We start from the raw sequence: 18,590 nt of genomic DNA on the forward strand, positions 1-18,590 counted from the left end.
AGCACTTTGGATTTGAAATGATACAATGACTATGAGGTTAAAGTGCAGACTGTCAGCTTTAATTTGAGGGTGAACCGTTTAGAAATTACAGAACTTTTTGTACGTAGTCCCCCCCGTTTTAAGGAACCAAAAGTATTTGGACAAATTCACTTGTTGTCACGTTCGTTGTTGGAATGAGACCAAGGTGCAGCGTTGTAAGCGTACATCTTTCTTTATTAGATGAACACCAAAAAATATATATATAAACGAACGTAACGTTCTGCAGGCTACACAGTAACTATACAAAAACAAGATCCCACAATCTAAGGTGGGAAAAAGGGCTGCCTAAGTATGATCCCCAATCAGAGACAATGATACACAGCTGCCTCTGATTGGGAACCATACTAGGCCAACAAAGAAATAGAAACATAGATTTGCCCACCCAAGTCACACCCTAAGGTGAGCGGTGACACTTGTGTATTAAAGTAGACAAAAGTCTTGGGGGTGTAATCTTTGTGACTCTTTGAGCTACTCTTCTGCACAGTGAGTACATGTGTCATAACATGCATTATTAGTATGCAATATTAATAATAATAAGTAATTCTTTGATTTCTAATCATTTCATACAGTTTCTATAGTGAATGTTGTGTTGGTTGCTGTGTCATGTCTGTAGGTATCTAGTGAATCCTGACCAGAGCCTCCAGATCCACTACGTGACACCACAGGATTCTGGGAGGTACACCTGCACAGCTGTCAACGACGTGGGGGTGGTCACCGCCAGCGCACAGCTAGTGGTGGAGGGTAAGAGCACTTAGCTTGAGCCTTCACCACTACATTTATGTGTTGTGTATTTGTTGAATGTGTAATGTACAGTGTTTATTTTGTATACAGCAGTACTGTTTGTCTAAGACAATTTCCCCCTGAGGGAAATTAAAGTTGATCCTGTCCTATCCTATTTCCTTACAGCTAGAATAGAATGTATTTCTTTCTCCCAGGGGAATACAGAAAACTCTACTGGAATGCTAAACAAGGAACATATTATTCACAATATTTGCAGCAGGATGTAACACAAACAAAAACATTACTTTTTATGATGTTTGTGAGACGGTGGAGGAAATGAGTGTGGTTCAAAGTAAACCGTTTTTAGGAGCACTATGGGACTTTTCGTTACATGTTTAGTTTAGTTTGTGTCAATTTCAGTGCCAGTAGGGAATTTCAATTTATGAATAGAAAAGTGTACAACATTCTTTTCTATGAAGATTTTTCTCCCTCCTTCACAGGAGCTGCAAGCACCAGACAGAGGGACCTTCACAGAGAGTTGTCGGACCTGCGCATAGCTCTGGAGAATGTGACGGTGCTGACTCCAAACTCCAACATGTCCCAAGTGCAGTGGAAGGTACAGACATCAGACACGTCACATGGAGGTTCATGTATTACTATGAAAACTGTTTTCACATAACAGATAACTGCATCAAGATGTTGAGAGAGTATCCCCCAGCTAACACTTCAATAGTGAACTCCTAATGTAAGGAATTTACCTTTTGCTAAACTAAGATTCATGCCTGACATTTTTTGTGTTTGTTTAGAACATTATTTTCATGTCACAAACCACATTTCCATCCACAGTTTTTTTATGCGAGAAAAGGCAAACCGTATGTAAAAAAAATAATGACAGCTGTGATGGAAACAGGAAGTTTTGGTACAATTTATAAATGCCGACAGATCATTTGTTCGTTTGACATAGTGGGATCTTTTCGTGCCTCTAAAATCAGTTATGTGAGAAATGGTGGTGGAAATGCCTTTAGGAGCAAATATTGATATAATAACCATCATTTCGAAGTAAACTTGGAGTCCCGTGATGATATGGTGTGTGGGCCTCCCACTACGACTCGGGAAACTATGCAGTTTATTAGGATACAGATTAAATAAGTTATGATGAACTTCACTGAGTGGTGAAAGTGACGGTGAACTTGATGCTCCTTTCCAATACATTTTGAGGGTCTTATTCTGGTGACATGATGATCGAATAAAAATATTCTCGCTCTTATCCATATTAAACTCATAGCCTACCCGCACTGTATCTGCAAACTTCATTTGGTACATGAAAACTTAGTGCACACAAAATCGTCTATGTCATCACGCACTGATTTATATCCGCAACAAGTCCGTTTGGTGGAAACACACCACTGGTGGGAAAATGCACATATTTTCGTTATGCGGATTTTAGACTATTCACATGAAAATCTGTCACCAATTGGATGGAAATCTATCTACAGATAATATTCAAAGGATTCAAAACTGCCATAATGTTCAGTAATTTTTGTAATTATCAAGTAATCAATGGAAATCTATGTTAACTTTGGCAATTTATACCTGAATACATTTTGTAAAATGTATTCATATTTAGTATTTATTTTTTATATCTGTGTCCATATTGTCCATGAGTTTCAAGTGGATATACCATATGGCTTGCCTAGTTAAATAAAGGTTAAATATTTTATTTTTTTTACATTTAAATGGTTAAAGAGGAAATAGCTTAATTAATGAAAAAAGCATATAATCAACAATGGCATTATTTTCAATTAACTCTGCAACTCTTCTAACTATTTACTTTTTTCATAACTGCCACCAGTTTGGCTGCAAAAGATTTACAACAAAATACATATTGACATAGTAAAATAAATAAAGGTGTGTAAAAAAATATATATATTTCATGCTGAAACCCACACCAATGGTATTCACAAAGTCTATGGTTTATATTTAAGCTAATGTTTTACAGCTTTGCCAGTGTATTTGTTATTTAAAAATCGTATTTGATTATTTTATATATTTGACATGTGATAAGGCCACACAGAAGGCTATAGATAATAAGACACCTGTGATACTCTGAAGTTCCCAAAATGGCCACTAGATGTCGTGTGATAAAATTCCCCCCAAACCTGAAAGTTACCAAAGTTCTGGTAGTTTACTGGTAAAATTCAAAAGTTACCAGTAATATACCCTTCCATTGCAACCCTAGTTTCTACACTCAAAAGCGCAAATCTCATTATTGCTTGATAACTGTGTCTTTCCTTTTTGTTCTTTTTCTTTCAGCTCCAGTCTTTCCCAACCCAGCCTCAATACCTGGATGGTTTCGAGGTCCTCTGTCGCTCTCTCTTGCCTGCCAGTTCGGACTGGGCTGCTAAGAGGGTGCCACTACCCAACTTTCAAACACTGGTCGGCCCGCTCAAGAGGGGCTACAAGTATGAGTTCAAAGTGCGTCCCTACGGCAGCAGTTTGTATGGCCGGGAGAGCAACACCAGGCACCTGCGTGTACCTGAAACGGGTAAGGAAGGGCTCAAAAAAGTTAGCAGGCTGTTATCAACTGTAAACCAAAAAGTATGCAAATATACTGTAGGTGTGTCTTTGGATACTGTGGCTCAGGAGTAGTCCGACTTTATTGAATAAAGGTGGTCCTTTGCGCTAATTTGTACTATGAAGATGAAAAACTATGATTTGAATCAAGATGGGTCATATGTGTGGTTTTTACACGTGTATTGTTATTTTCATGACACTCCATCTTCCTGCAGTGCCTAGCGCCCCACCTCAGGCCGTCTCCATAACAATGGCCCCTGACCACAATGACACGGTCTATGTGACCTGGGAGCCTCCACCCCACAAAGCTCACAACGGCATCATCCAGGGATACCAGGTAAGAATAAGATGGCTACCTACACCTTTACCTTCTTGTATCTATGCCTGACAAATCTAGCACCTAGCATTCTTGTATGCTCCACAATGTGTTTTATGACATGTTTGAGAGCATGCAAGAAATTCCAGGGTGAGTTTATTTTCTCTATATGCCTGACATGTAAAGTGTTGAAACAATTCTCTTTTTCAATGACCTTGTACTATGTTTAACATATTAAATTCACATTCACAATTTAATTAGACATTGTATTGACAGGGGTCCTCTGCAACCCTGGTGTGCAAGCTTTTGTTCAAGTGCAAAATAACTGATTCAACTAAGCAGTCCTGATAGAAGAAGACCATGATAAGATGAATCAAAGGTGTGGGCTGGAACAAAAGCCTGCTTTCCCTGACCAGAGTTTCATAGTATCCCTGCTGTGGAAGCAGTTACCTGAGTGCGCACGCACACACACGCACGCACGCACGCACGCACGCGCACGTGCACGCGCACGCACACGCACACGCACACACACACGCACACACACACACACACACACACACACACACACACACACACACACACACACACACACACACACACACACACACAGTTCTCTGTAATGCTTCCTTGGTTCCCTCTTTGAGCTCTGTGTGTGCGTTTGTCCTGTCCAGTTGTGGTTTGTGCAGTTGGAGGAGCAGCAGTACCTGAACTGGACAGTGGATAGTGGGACCCACAGTCTGGAAATAAACCCTCTGTACCCAGGCAAAGAGTACTGGGTCCAGGTGGCAGCAGTCAACGGAGCTGGCGTCGGGGTGCAGAGTGACCCCCATAGACTGGTCATAGGTCAGTGACAACATGCCACAGATATCTGTATGGTCAACCAAACACCACAGGGTTACGAAACCTTACATAAAACAAGACTACAATAGTAGATTTGTGCAATTTGCAGTCCAGTTCATTGAAAGCATCAATGTGGGTTGGAAGGTTTGAAGATGAATGAAACAGATGTGTATAACACTGTATGTGTTAGTGTCAGTAGTGGAAAAACAACCCAATTGTCATACTTGAGTAAAAGTAAATATACATTTATAGAAAATTACTCAAGTAAAAGTGAAAGTCACCCAGCAAAATACTACTTGAGTAAAACTCTAAAAGTATTTGGTTTTAAATATACTTAAGTATTAAAAGTCAATATAATTGATAAAATATACTAAAGTATCAAAAGTAAATGTATAAATCATTTCACAATTAAGTAAACCAGACGGCACGATTTTCTTGTTTTTTAAATTTCCGGATAAGCAGGGGCACACTCCTCCACTCAGACATAATTTGCAAACAAAGCTTTTGTGTTTAGTGTTTAGTCCGCCAGATCAGAGGTAGTAGGGAGGACCAGGGATGTTCTCTTGAGAAGTGCATGAATTGGACCATTTTCCTGTCCTGCTAAGCATTCGAAATGTAAAGAGTACTTTTGTGTTTCAGGGAAAATGTATGGAGTAAAAAGTACATTATTTTCTTTAGGAATGTAGTGAAGTAAAAGTTGTCAAAATATAAATGGTAAAGTACAGATACCCCCAAAAACTATTTATTTTTACTTAAGTACTTTATACCACTGGTTAGTGTTTATGTAGACACAGTAGGCACAATTCTGATATTTTGCCTAATTATTGACAAAAGATCTGATCTGATTGGTTAAAAGACCACTGTATGTAAAAATAAATTTACATGTGTAAATGCAGCCTTTACTGTACAGTGCCGTGAAAAAGTATTTGCCCCCTTTCTGATTTTCTCTATTTTTGCATATTTATGATACTGAATGTTATCAGATCTTCAACCAAAACCTAATATTAGATAAAGGCAACCTGAGTTTACAAATAACAACAACAACAAAAATGTATTATATATATATATACACTGCCATTCAAAATGTTGGGGTCACTTAGAAATGTCCTTCTTTTTGAAAGAAAAGCACATTTTTCGTCCATTAAAATAATATAAAATGTATCAGAAATAGTGTAGACATTGTTAATGTTGTAAATGACTAGTGTAGCTGGAAACGGTTGATTTTTAATGGAATATCTACATAGGCGTACAGAGGCCCATTATCAGCAACCATCACTCCTGTGTTCCAATGGCACTGTTTAAAGAAGCAATAAAACTGGCCTTCTTTAGACAAGTTGAGTATCTGGAGCATCAGCATTTGTGGGTTTGATTACAGGCTCAAAATGTCCAGAAACAAAGAACTTTCTTCTGAAACTCATCAGTCTATTTTTCTTCACAGAAATGAAGGCTATTCCAAGCGAGAAATTGCCAAGAAACTGAAGATCTCGTACAACGCTGTGTACTACTCCCTTCACAGAACAGTGCAAACTGGCTCTAACCAGAATAGAAAGAGGAGTGGGAAGCCCCAGTGCATAACTGAGCAAGAGGACAAGTACATTAGAGTGTCTAGTTTGAGAAACAGACGCCTCACAAATCCTCAACTGGCAGCTTCATTAAATAGTACCCGCAAAACACCAGTCTCAACGTTAACAGTAAAGAGGCGACTCCGAGATGCTGGCCTTCTAGGCAGAGTTCCTCGGTCCAGTGTCTGTGTTCTTTTGCCCATCTTAATCTTTTATTTTTATTGGCCAGTCTGAGATATGGCTTTTTCTTTGCAAAAGAACACAGAGCCGGGGGGTCCTTCTTGGCTGTGATTGGCAATGCTGGAATAAGAAGAGGACCACTATCTGTTAACCTCAATGACCTTAAACTCAGATTCATCCGTTGGACTGCCAGATGGTGAAGTGTGATTCATTACTTTAGAGAATGCGTTTACACTGCTCCCGAGTCCAATGGCAGCGAATTTTACACCACTCCAGCCGATGCTTGGCATCGCGCATGTGGATCTTAGGCTTATGTGCGGCTGCTCAGCCATGGAAACCCATTTGGGTTTCCATGGCTGAGCAGCCGCGTTGCTTCCAGAGGCAGTTTGGAAATCGGTAGCGAGTGTTCCAAACCGAGGACTGACGATTTCTACATGCTACACACTTCAGCACTCGGCGGTCCCATTCTGTGAGCTTGTGTGGCCTACCACTGCTTCGCCGTTGTTGCTCCTAAACGTTTCCTCTTCACAATAACAGCACTGAAATAGCCGAATCCACTAATTTGGGTGGATTTGGGTTGTCCATATGCTTGTGTGTGTATGTATATATATATATATACCCACATTGCCAATCATGTGTGTGATAGTGTTTCCCTCTTTCATATTCTCTGTCTCTGACTTATTTTATTTCTGTCTGTCTGTCTCTTTTCCTCTCTGTGTCTGTCTCTCTGTGTTTTAATTTATTTAAGTCTTGTTTTTCTTTCCCTTCCCTCCCTCCCTCCCTCCCTCTTACAGACTCTCGGAGGTCCGGGGCCCCCCAGTCAGACAGCCCCAGTAGGGACCTGACTCAGGTCCTGGCTGTGCTGAGGGACCCTGTGTTCATCGGAAGCGTTGGCACCCTCCTGTGGTGCGTCCTAATGGGGATGGCCTTCTGCCTGTACCGCCACCACACCCGACCCGGCGACCACCTGGGACGAGGCCACGGCAAGGCTAAAGGTCTGTCTGGGCTGGAAGTGGGGGCTAGCTTATATGTTGTATCTTTAGCATAAGCTTAGCAAGGTTATCTTAGCATGGATGCTATGCTAGTCAACTGTGTTGTTACGGCTACGTAATCAGCGTTAGCTGCTAATCAGGTTTTAATGTGTGAGTATTATTTGGCTAAAACAAGAGAGGTTGTAGCTATATGATGTGCAACTAGAGGTTTTACACCACAAGGTTGTATAGTAGCAGGCATGCTTTTACTTACATAGGTTGGTTTTTACTTTTGACTTTCTCATCATTCAAAGTAAATGCTATATGAGAATTTATATTAAGGACACTTTAGCATCTATATCATTGTAGTGATGCTACAATGATATGGAAGCTTGTGCTATGGAAGTGTGTGCTTCTACATCTGCATTGCTCGCTGTTTGGGGTTTTAGGCTGGGTTTCTGTATAGCACTTTATGACATCAGCTGATGTGAAAAGGGCTTTATAAATACGATTGATTGATAGTGTTGAATGACAGGATTACCATTAACATCTCCAATGTTCCTGTATAAGCTGTGATACCTCATTGTGAAATCAACCAAGTGACTGTTACTCTGGGTTTTGCAGGTTTGTACAGGTTGGCCAGTGAGGACCTAATCATCAAACACCGGTAGGTGGAAGACAGTGTCGCTCATTGAAAAGGATTTCACTACTTTTTGTTTTGTAATGTGTATAATATGATCTGATCCACTGTATTTGCCTCCTAGTTTTGCCATTTTAACCATACGCAATACATGGGATTGACTGATTTACTGACTGACTGACTGACTGATTGATTGATTGATTGACATGCGTCTCTGCAGAATGGCGGCCCCAGACTCACCATGGATCTCGGGTGCGTGGAGACCGGCCCAGAGTGGCGAGAAGTACCAGGGCATGTGGGCTCAGAGCCAGGAGAACCCCGTCTTCAGGAAGACCAGTGAGTTCTCCTCTACAGCTTGTCTAGAATCAGTTCATCCTACCGCAGTTCTTAATGTAAGCATTATGAGTTGGATAAAAAAAGACTGGCCCTGGACCAGTTGATAATGCAACTCGGTACTCAGTTAGTTTGCCCTGTGTGCTAAAAGAGTAGGCTTTTAACATAGATTTTTAGGGCTGAGGCTATTCATCTGCTACCTCTGCTATTCATTATGGAAGCTCAGTGAACCACCTCTGCTATCTAAACAATACACTTGATCCATTCTGCCTCAGAATTTCTCCAATCTTAGATCGATAACTCAAAAATAATTCCAGCCACACAAGTGTATGCACAGCATTTAAAATCCACACAAGTGTATGCACAGCATTTAAAATACACACAAGTGTATGCACAGCATTTAAAATACACACAAGTAGATGCATAGCATTTAAAATCCACACAAGTGGATGCACATCATTTAGGATCATTGAGGATAACAGATAGTGGTCCTCTTCTTATTCCAGAGTTGCCAATCACAGCCAAGAAGGACCCCGGCTCCCTGGACTCGGCTGTCCCCATCGTGCCCGACAGCTGCGGTGTCTATGGGACGTTCTACGTGGACCTGACGGGAAACGGCCTCAAGACCTTCAACAGCCCCACCCGATGCCCTAAGAGGCCCCACTGCCACACCTCCTCCTCCTCACACTACTCCCAGCACGGCGCAGAGGCGGTGCGTACCGCTGTCAAGACCACGCTGGTCAAGGATGGACAGGCCCTGCCCCCAGCCCAGCCCAAGATGGGCGTGCTCAAGGAGTCATGGGAGAAGAATTACAAACGAGGTGATAGTCAATGTGGCCTTCTTAAATGGTTTTGATGTCCTTGCTCTTGGTTAACATCGATCTGTAATTACTTTTGAATCACAGACTTTGTCTCCTCCCTCAGAGCTCCATGCAGTGAACAGCGCCCCCTTGGTGTCATCGAGGAGCCAGGCGCTGGCTGTGAGGGGAGTGCCTTACAAACAGAGGCTCAGCCACCTCCCACCAGGTACTGTACTGTACTGTACTGTACTGTCATCTTACACCACTCATACCCTAAAGGCTTTTAATGCTCAGGGACAATTAGAACCATTGTTTTCACTGAACCCCAGGTATGTATGTTTTTGTTTTATCCCAGCACTAGCAAACCTGATTCAACTAATCAAGGGCTTGGAAATTAGCTGCTTATCTTAAATCAGGTGTGTGAGTGCAGGGCTAGAACAAATATGTGCACTCCTGAAGGTTCCCCCAGGAATGGATGGTACAGAACCACTGTCCTTGACAGTGTTGTTGTTGTGTTGACCTTGGTGCCTGTGTGTATTCTTCCTCCAGGTGGGCGCTCAGAGTGCGTCAAGCCCCTGGCGTCGTCCCGCTTCCTGCACCACTCAGCCTCACTGCACTTGGTGGACATGCTCCCCACCCCGCCTCCGCTGCCCATGGACGACACCACTGACACACACAGCCTCACCTCAGAGGAAGGGTGAGGAACACACACACATGCATGTACACACAAACATAACCACACTTACACAGACACACACACCCACGCACACAGACACACGCCCACACAGACACACACACATCCAAACAGAGACACACAGACATTGGCAAGACTCCCCAATCCTGCTCCCCCTCTCTCTGTGCCACTGTTCAAGACGTCCTGCCCCAGTCTCAAAACCAAGGCTACTTATGTTGACTAACACTTACCACACATGGCACATGAGAGAATACTCATCAAACTGAGCTCAATAAATGTACCATCTGTTACATATTTCATTGGCTGTAGCATTATATTAATAACTCCCCTGTAGTGTGTTGATGATTGGTGCTTTCAGAGACATACTTCTGAACAATAACCAAGAATCAAAGGGTTCTTCCTTATGGACCTTGTATTTAGCCCCTTGAATCAATTAGACCAGTCATCTACAGTACATCTGAGCACATATGAGCATCTATGAGCCGTGTGTTTCTCACACTCTACCACAGGGCTCCCTTGTTTACTTCCTTTTAACCTCTTCCTGACACCAATCTACCACAGTTTCTCCCATTCCCCACTCTCTAATGGCCTGAACTGGTTTCCTGTCTCCCGCTGGGGGAAATGATTGTACTTCCTCCCTGTTCTTAGCCTCGATGACAGGGCCTTGGCACGGCTCATAGAACAGCAACCAACATGCACCAATTAAATGCCAATTTACATGACCATGAATGACATGTAACCACAGTTTTAACAAAGAAAACGTCTAAATTCTAGTTATAGTACGACTATATTCTCTTGCAAGGAATAACACTATTATCACAAAATAAATGGGAATTTCTTGTAACTACAGTCGTGGCCAAAAGTTTTGAGAATGACACAAATATTAATTTTCACAAAGTTTGCTGCTTCAGTGTCTTTAGATATTTTTGTCAGATGTTACTATGGAATACTGAAGTATAATTACAAGCATTTCATAAGTGTCAAATGCTTTTATTGACAATTACATGAAGTTGATGCAAAGAGTCAATATTTGCAGTGTTGACCCTTCTTTCAAGACCTCTGCAATCCGCCCTGGTATGCTGTCAATTAACTTCTGGGCCACATCCTGACTGATGGCAGCCCATTCTTTCATAATCAATGCTTGGAGTTTGTCAGAATTTGTAGGTTTTTGTTTGTCCACCCGCCTTTGAGGATTGGCCACAAGTTCACAATGGGATTAAGGTCTGAGGAGTTTCCTGGCCATGGACCCAAAATATCGATGTTTTGTTCCCCGAGCCACTTAGTTATCACTTTTGCCTTATGGCAAGGTGCTCCATCATGCTGGAAAAGGCATTGTTTGTCACTAAACTGTTCCTGGAATGTTTGGGAGAAGTTGCTCTCTGAGGATGTGTTGGTACCATTCTTTATTCATGTCTGTGTTCTTAGGCAAAATTGTGAGTGAGCCCACTCCCTTGGCTGAGAAGCAACCCCACACATGAATGGTCTCAGGATGCTTTACTGTTGGCATGACACAGGACTGATGGTAGAGCTCACCTTGTCTTCTCCGGACAAGCTTTTTTTCCGGATGCCCCAAACAATCGGAAAGGGGATTCATCAGAGAAAATTACTTTACCCCAGTCCTCAGCAGTCCAATCCCCTTACCTTTTGCAGAATATCAGTCTGTCCCTGATGTTTTTCATGGAGAGAAGTGGCTTCTTTGCTGCCCTTCTTGACACCAGGCCATCCTCCAAAAGGCTTCGCCTCACTGTGCGTGCAGATGCACTCACACCTGCCTGCTGCCATTCCTGAGCAAGCTCTGTACTGGTGGTGCCCCGATCCCGCAGCTGAATCAACTTTAGGAGATGGTCCTTGCGCTTGCTGGACTTTCTTGGGCACCCTGAAGCCTTCTTCACAACAATTGAACCGCTCTCCTTGAAGTTCTTGAAGATCAACACTCACACCTGTGTTAACGAGAGAATCACTGACATGATGTCAGCTGGTCCTTTTGTGGCAGGGCTGAAATGCAGTGGGAATGTTTTTGGGGGATTCAGTTCCTTTGCATGGCAAAGAGGGACTTTGCAATTAATTGCAATTCATCTGATCACTCTTCATAACATTCTGGAGTATATGCAAATTGCCATCATACAAACTGAGGCAGCAGACTTTGTGAAAATGAATATTTGTGTCATTCTCAACTTTTGGCCACGACTGTACAGTACATTTAGACAACTAAGTACAAAGTATAAATACCTGCGTGATTTTCTCCTACACTAGGGTCTAATCTTTTGGTTATACCTAATATAAATAATTGCTAATATTTGGGGGCCCAATCTGTGATGTAGCCATTTTGTTCATTCATTTATGATACACAAGTTGATTATTGAAGAATATAACTTATAAATGTCTCATGAATTTAGTCTGAATTATTGGAAATTACCTTCTGACCTTTATTTGTCACACCTAGGTCCAGCAGGTCCACTAAGCTGATGGTGGATGACGGGTCTCACCAGTCTGTGTGTGCTGCGTCCGGTCTCCGTGGCCCCCCATCCAACACCACGGGCTTCCCCTCCTACAGCCGCCTGTCCACTGCCTCTTACTGCCTGTCATTAGACGAGGAGCAGGACACGACAATGACCTCACAGGAAGTCACCCAGTACCTGGAGCTCAACCCCAAGGCCGAGAGGCGCAGGTAGGGTTGCCATGGAAACCAAGGGGAGGGGAGGGTGAGAGGGTTACTGTCAGAGTCATTGAGGGGCTGTGCTTTGATGCTATCTATTCTGCTACATCGATTGATAAGGGCATTTAGAGACAACCAAAATTATTGTCAGTAATATTCAATATTTGAATAGCCAGTCTCTTTATTAGTAAAATAGTGTTGGATATTACAAAAATGTTTGTTATTTTAGTACAGTATTGCTTTACCGGAATCAGTAGTTTTTACTTCATTCACCTCTCCTCTTACCTCACTTCCTGTTTCCAGCACAATGCCGGAGAATCCTCCTTCCTCCTCCCTGTCCCGCCCTTTCTCCCCCACTCCCACTTTGGGCTACATCTGTGGGCTCCTTCCCTCCGACCAACTGGAGGATAGGTTGACTGACGACCAGGAGTCCCAGCCAATGGGCTCTCGACGGGCCCGGCTCCAGAGCACACCCTTGTCGCTCTGCAGTGAATGGGAGGGCTCGCTGTGGAACGGCTGGGGGTCGGTGCCAGAGGGCAACATGGCTAACAGCACCCGCACCAGCTTCATCAGCTCGTCGGACGGCAAATTCATGAGCGATGCCAACTTTGCCTGCGTGCTGGCCACTGTGGCCGCAGAGTCCATGAGTGGAGCCTCGTTCTCAGGCAAGACTACTAGAGAAAATGTACTCACACATTAATTATATTTCATACTTTAGTCAATCATACTTTAACAGGTTACTTGAGATTGAGATGTTTTGTCACCAACTACCACTAGGTGGTGAACTCTTACCATACTGTACAATCCTAAAATGGTGCTTTGGAGTCTGATTTACAACAGATTCCTCTTTAACGTCTAGCCTCTATAGTTTGGTCATGATATACTTGTGTAAGAAGATTTTTTGGTGGATGTCTCAGGCTACATCAGGGTTATGTTTATTCATGAATTGAACATTGTTTATAGTATTTAACAATGACTTTACAACTCATAAATGGAATTGTAGTTTATTCCCTCGGGTAGCTGGTAGTGAAAAGGATTTAACCACACAATCAGGTGTCACCAGTTTACCTTTGTGTAGCTTATCGGCATGCTCTGTATCCACTGGGGATGTAGCCTAGACTAGAGTTAAGCAGTGGTCTTGTATTCTGGGAGGACTACACGTGGGAAATGTCAGTGCTTGTGTGGCCACTGAGACTGACCTATGGGACAGATCGATGTGATTGAGGTGAGAGTGTATCTCACAGACACACACAGTGGAGAGTATGTGTGTGTGTGTGTGTTGTGTGCAACTACTCGTGTGTGTGTGTGTGTGTGTGTGTGTGTGTGTGTGTGTGTGTGTGTGTGTGTGTGTGTGTGTGTGTGTGTGTGTGTGTGTGTGTGTGTGTGTGTGTGTGTGTGCGCGCGCGTGTATGCGCGCGTGTGTGCGCACGTATGTTAGGTAGGGGGTAAACTCAGGTTTCAGGGGTGGCAACTGCCGATTACTTAGGAGCTCTCAGCAAATTGAAGGCACTAGCGAGTAATCGTTCTCAGACTGTCATTTAATTAATCACTCTGTCCTTTCTCCAAATGTGCATATGGCCGATTCAACTTTATTCCATTTGCCCAATTGTTATTTTTAATACAGGAGTGTTGCCACAGTGAAACAGAGTCCTGAATGTGCACTGTGCATTATACAAATTGGATTTCTAAGTGCGTGTGTGCGTGCGAGCGAGAGAGAGAGAGAGAGAGAGAGAGAGAGAGGGAGAGAGGGAGAGGGAGAGGGGAGAATAGGGTGCCAAATGGGCTATTAACAAGTAGACAGTGGATTGATTCTAAGTTGCGTATGCATCATACATCAGGTTTTTACTGTTGATATGGTACAAAGATGCAATCTTTGGCACTGTTAAAATGTCACCTTTCTGTTATCATATCTATTTTATCATGATGTCAGTTGTCATGTAATATCTCTCTGTATCATGGTATCAGTTAGCATATCTCACTTTATCGTGGTATCATTTGTCATATCTCTGTATCATGGTATCAGTTGTCATGTAGAGTACAGTCAAAAGTTTGGACACACCTACTCATTCAAGTTTTTTTCTTTATTTTGACTTTCTACATTGTAGAATAATAGTGAAGACATCAAAACTATGAAATAACACATATGGAATCATGTGGTAACCAAAAAAGTGTTAACTTTTACCGCCTCTCAACCCCGGATCCGGGATCACCCCCCACCCCCCCCACACTGATTAGCATCGCTAGCATAGCATCACAATTAAATAGTAGCATCTAAATATCATTAAATCACAAGTCCAAGACACCAAATGAAAGATACAGATCTTGTGAATAAAGGCACCATTTCAGATTTTTAAAATGTTTTACAGGGAAGACAAAATATGTAAATCTATTAGCTAACCACGTTAGCAAAAGACAGCACTTTCCTAACTCCATCAGTTTCTTACTCCATCAGGTGCTATCACCAATTCGGCCAAATAAAGATATTGATAGCCACTAACCAAGAAAAAACCTCATCAGATGACAGTCTGATAACATATTTATTGTATAGGATAGGTTTTGTTAGAAAAATGTGCATATTTCAGGTATAAATCCTAGTTTACAATTGCACCCACCATCACAACTCGACTAGAATAAATACACAGAGCAACGTGTATTACCTAATTACTAATCATAAAACATTTCTTAAAAATACACAACTCACAGCAATGGAAAGACACAGATCTTGTGAATTCAGACAATATTTCAGATGTTCTAAGTGTTTTACAGCGAAAACACAATAATCGTTATATTAGCATACCACATATGCAAACGTTACCCGACCATTGATTCAAGCCAAAGAGAGCGATATCGTTATCATCGCCAAAATATATTAATTTTTTCACTAACCTTCTTAGAATTCTTCCGATGACACTCCTGTAACATCATATTACAACATACATATAGAGTTTGTTCGAAAATGTGCATATTTAGCCACAAACAACCGTGGTTATACAATGACAATACTAGCAAAACTAGCCTGAAAATGTCGGACGCCATCTTTCACAGTGATCTTGTCTCATGGATAACTATTCATAAACTTGACTAAAAAAATATAAGTTGGACAGCTATCGAAAGACAAATTAGTTCTTAATGCAATCGCTGAATTACATTTCTAAAATTATCCTTACTGTGCAATACAGGGTTCGCCAAGCGAAGCTATACCAAACAAAATGGCGGAATATGCGTTTAAATTTTTTCGACAGAACAACGATTTATCATCTTAAATATTTCTTACTATGAGGTGATCTTCCATCAGAATCTTGGGCAATGTATCCTTTCTTGGGTCTAATCTTCTTTTGGTCGAAAGATGTCCTCTGTCCGTCGAAATGCCCACTAACGTTCGACCGGGACCCCGAAACGTGCCCAGCTCTTGGATGGGCGTCACATAGAACTGCTTCAAAATCGCACTAAACGGATATAAATTGCTATAAAACGGTTTAAATTAACTACCTTATGATGTTTTTAACACCAATAACGAGTAAAAACATGACCGGCGATATATAAGTGGCTAAACAACAGCTTGGAAAGAGAGGAGGTCCAACGTCCATCCTGCGTCAGGCGCAGGGAGCAAAGGGACGGTACATCCGGTCTTTGCCGTTTTATACAGGCACTGATTGCGCAATCGACTCCATTCAAATTGTCACCACTTACTGACATCTAGAGGAAGGCGTGGGCAGTGTTTGTATCCTCATAGGATTTACAGGGACTTTAAAACTGATCTGGAACCAGAGGCCAAGATTGCTGAAATCTCACACACTGGGAGGAAAAGTGCTGTAGAATGAGTTCTGTTTCACTCAGAGACATAATTCAAACGGCTATAGAAACTAGAGAGTGTTTTCTATCCAATAATAACAATAATATGCATATTGTACGAGCAAGAATTGAGTACTAGGCAGTTTAATCTGGAGAGCAAATTATGCTAATGCGAAACAGCACCCCCTATAGTGGCAAGAAGTTAAACAATATAAAATATATTTGAGATTTGAGATTTTTCAAAGTAGCCACCCTTTGCTATTACAACCTTGCAGACTTGGCATTCGCTCAACCAGCTTCATGAGGTAGTAACCTGGAATGCATTCAATTAACAGATATGCCTTGTTAAAAGTTATTTTGTGGAATTTCTTTCCATCTTAATGCGTTTCAGCATATCAGTTGTGTTGTGACAAGGTAGGGGTGGTATACAGAAGATAGTCCTATTTGGTAAAAGACCAAGTCCATATTATGGCAAGAACAGCTCAAATAAGCAAAGGGAAGCGATAGTCCATCATTACTTTAAGACATGAAGGTCAGTCAATAATGAAAATGTCAAGAACTTTGAAAGTTTCTTCAAGTGCAGTCGCAAAAACCATCAAGCACTATGATGAAACTGGCTCTCATGAGGACCACCACAGGAATGGAAGACCCAGAGTTACCTCTGCTGCAGAGGATAAGTTCATTAGAGTTACCAGCCTCAGAAATTGCAGCCCAAATAAATGCTTCACACAATTCAAGTAACAGACACATCTCAACATCAACTGTTCAGAGGAGACTGGGTGAATCAGGCCTTCATGGTCGAATTGCTGCAAAGATACCACTACTAAAGGACACCAATAAGAAGAAGAGACTTGTTTGGGCCAAGAAACACAAGGCCAGTGGAAATCTGTCCTTTGGTCTGATGAGTCCAAATTTTTGATTTTTGGTTTCCAACCGCTGTGTCTTTGTGAGATACCGAGTAGGTGAACCGATGATCTCTGCATGTGTGGTTCCCATCGTGAAGCATGGAGGAGGAAGTGTGATGGTGTGGGGGTGCTTTGCTGGTGACACTGTCAGTGATTTATTTAGAGTTCAAGGCACACTTAACCAGCATGGCTACCACAGCATTCTGCAGCGATACACCATCCCGTCTGGTTTGCGCTTAGTGGGACTATCATTTGTTTTTCAACAGGACAATGACCCAAAACACACCTCCAGGCTGTGTAAGGGCTATTTGACCAAGAAAGAGAGTGATGGAGGGCTGCATCAGATGACCTGGCCTCCACAATCACCCGACCTCAACCCAAATGAGATGTTTTGGGATAAGTTGGACCACAGAGTAAAGGAAAAACAGCCAACAAGTTCTCATGATATGTGGGAACTCCTTCAAGATTGTTGGAAAAGCATTCCTCATGAAGCTGCTTGAGAGAATGCCAAGAGTGTGCAAAGCTGTCATCAAGGCAAAGGGTGGCTACTTTGAAGAATCTCAAATATAACATTTATTTTAATTTGTTTTTAAAAAATGGGTTACTACATGATTCCTTATGTGTTATTTCATAGTTTTGATGTTTCACTATTTTTCTACAATGTAGAAAATAGTAAAAATAAAGAAAACCCTGGAATGAGTAGGTGTGTCCAACCTATCAGTTGTCATATCTCTCTGTATCATGGTATCAGTTGTCATATCTCTCTGTATCATGGTATCAGTTGTCATATCTCTCTGTATCATGGTATCAGTTGTCATGTATCTCTGTATCATGGTATCAGTTGTCATATCTCTCTGTATCATGGTATCAGTTGTCATATCTCTCTGTATCATGGTATCATATATTTATTTGTATTATGGTATCATATATCTCTCCACATGGTGTATGCTGGTGCGTCATGGTATCATGCATCTGTGTGTGTGATAACTCTAGTTTGGTTCTCCTCTCCAGACTTCTCTCCCCCGGCGTTGCCCCTCAGTGCCCTGTTCCCTCCGGCTCCAGATGAAGGAGCGGAGTGTTTCGGGGAGCTGGATCCCATGCCCGTTTGGGACTGGAGTACAACCTGGGTGGAGGAGATGGAGGCGCAGTACCGCGCCCAGTACACCTCCCAGGCAGATACACCCCCCGCCTGCAACACCTGGGGGCATCGTCGTGCTGACCATCACTGTGAGGACCGCCGAGCCACCGGAGGGGGTAGGGTTTGAGGATGAGGGGGTGGGTCAAGGACAACCTCACAGCGATGATTGGCTTGATGATACGTTTTTTGTGAAATCCATTTCAATGCCAAGACATGCATTTAATTTACTCATGATTTGTAAAGTACTCAGAAAATCAGGAGAAAAACTATGTAATTTTATGTTTCATCCATGAATTAGGAAGTGGCCTTTGTTTTCCTGTGAGTGGTTTACAACAAGTCATGAGTAGAAGATGTAATTGGGAATGAAATGAAAAGTTGACCATTCAACCTCTCCCATCCAGACCACTTTTGGTTACCTGAACTATGCTTC

At 42.2% G+C, this 18,590-nt stretch overlaps 1 protein-coding gene across 1 annotated transcript in view; it reads left to right on the forward strand.

The window, feature by feature from the left end:
- LOC120056792 (roundabout homolog 1-like) overlaps positions 1–18,287 on the forward strand; it is a 45,007-nt gene extending 26,720 nt beyond the window's left edge. The window contains exons 6-19 of the mRNA XM_039004996.1: positions 653–780; positions 1,260–1,375; positions 3,073–3,304; positions 3,549–3,670; positions 4,321–4,492; positions 7,026–7,214; positions 7,827–7,869; positions 8,063–8,178; positions 8,682–8,996; positions 9,100–9,201; positions 9,525–9,672; positions 12,113–12,337; positions 12,629–12,990; positions 18,034–18,287. Of these exons, the coding sequence (XP_038860924.1) occupies positions 653–780; positions 1,260–1,375; positions 3,073–3,304; positions 3,549–3,670; positions 4,321–4,492; positions 7,026–7,214; positions 7,827–7,869; positions 8,063–8,178; positions 8,682–8,996; positions 9,100–9,201; positions 9,525–9,672; positions 12,113–12,337; positions 12,629–12,990; positions 18,034–18,287 (2,524 nt within the window). The remainder of the gene's footprint in view (positions 1–652; positions 781–1,259; positions 1,376–3,072; positions 3,305–3,548; positions 3,671–4,320; positions 4,493–7,025; positions 7,215–7,826; positions 7,870–8,062; positions 8,179–8,681; positions 8,997–9,099; positions 9,202–9,524; positions 9,673–12,112; positions 12,338–12,628; positions 12,991–18,033) is intronic.
- Positions 18,288–18,590: the final 303 nt, after the last annotated feature.

This window comes from Salvelinus namaycush, chromosome 12 (assembly GCF_016432855.1).
Source record: "Salvelinus namaycush isolate Seneca chromosome 12, SaNama_1.0, whole genome shotgun sequence".
NCBI classification, from domain to species: domain Eukaryota; kingdom Metazoa; phylum Chordata; class Actinopteri; order Salmoniformes; family Salmonidae; genus Salvelinus; species Salvelinus namaycush.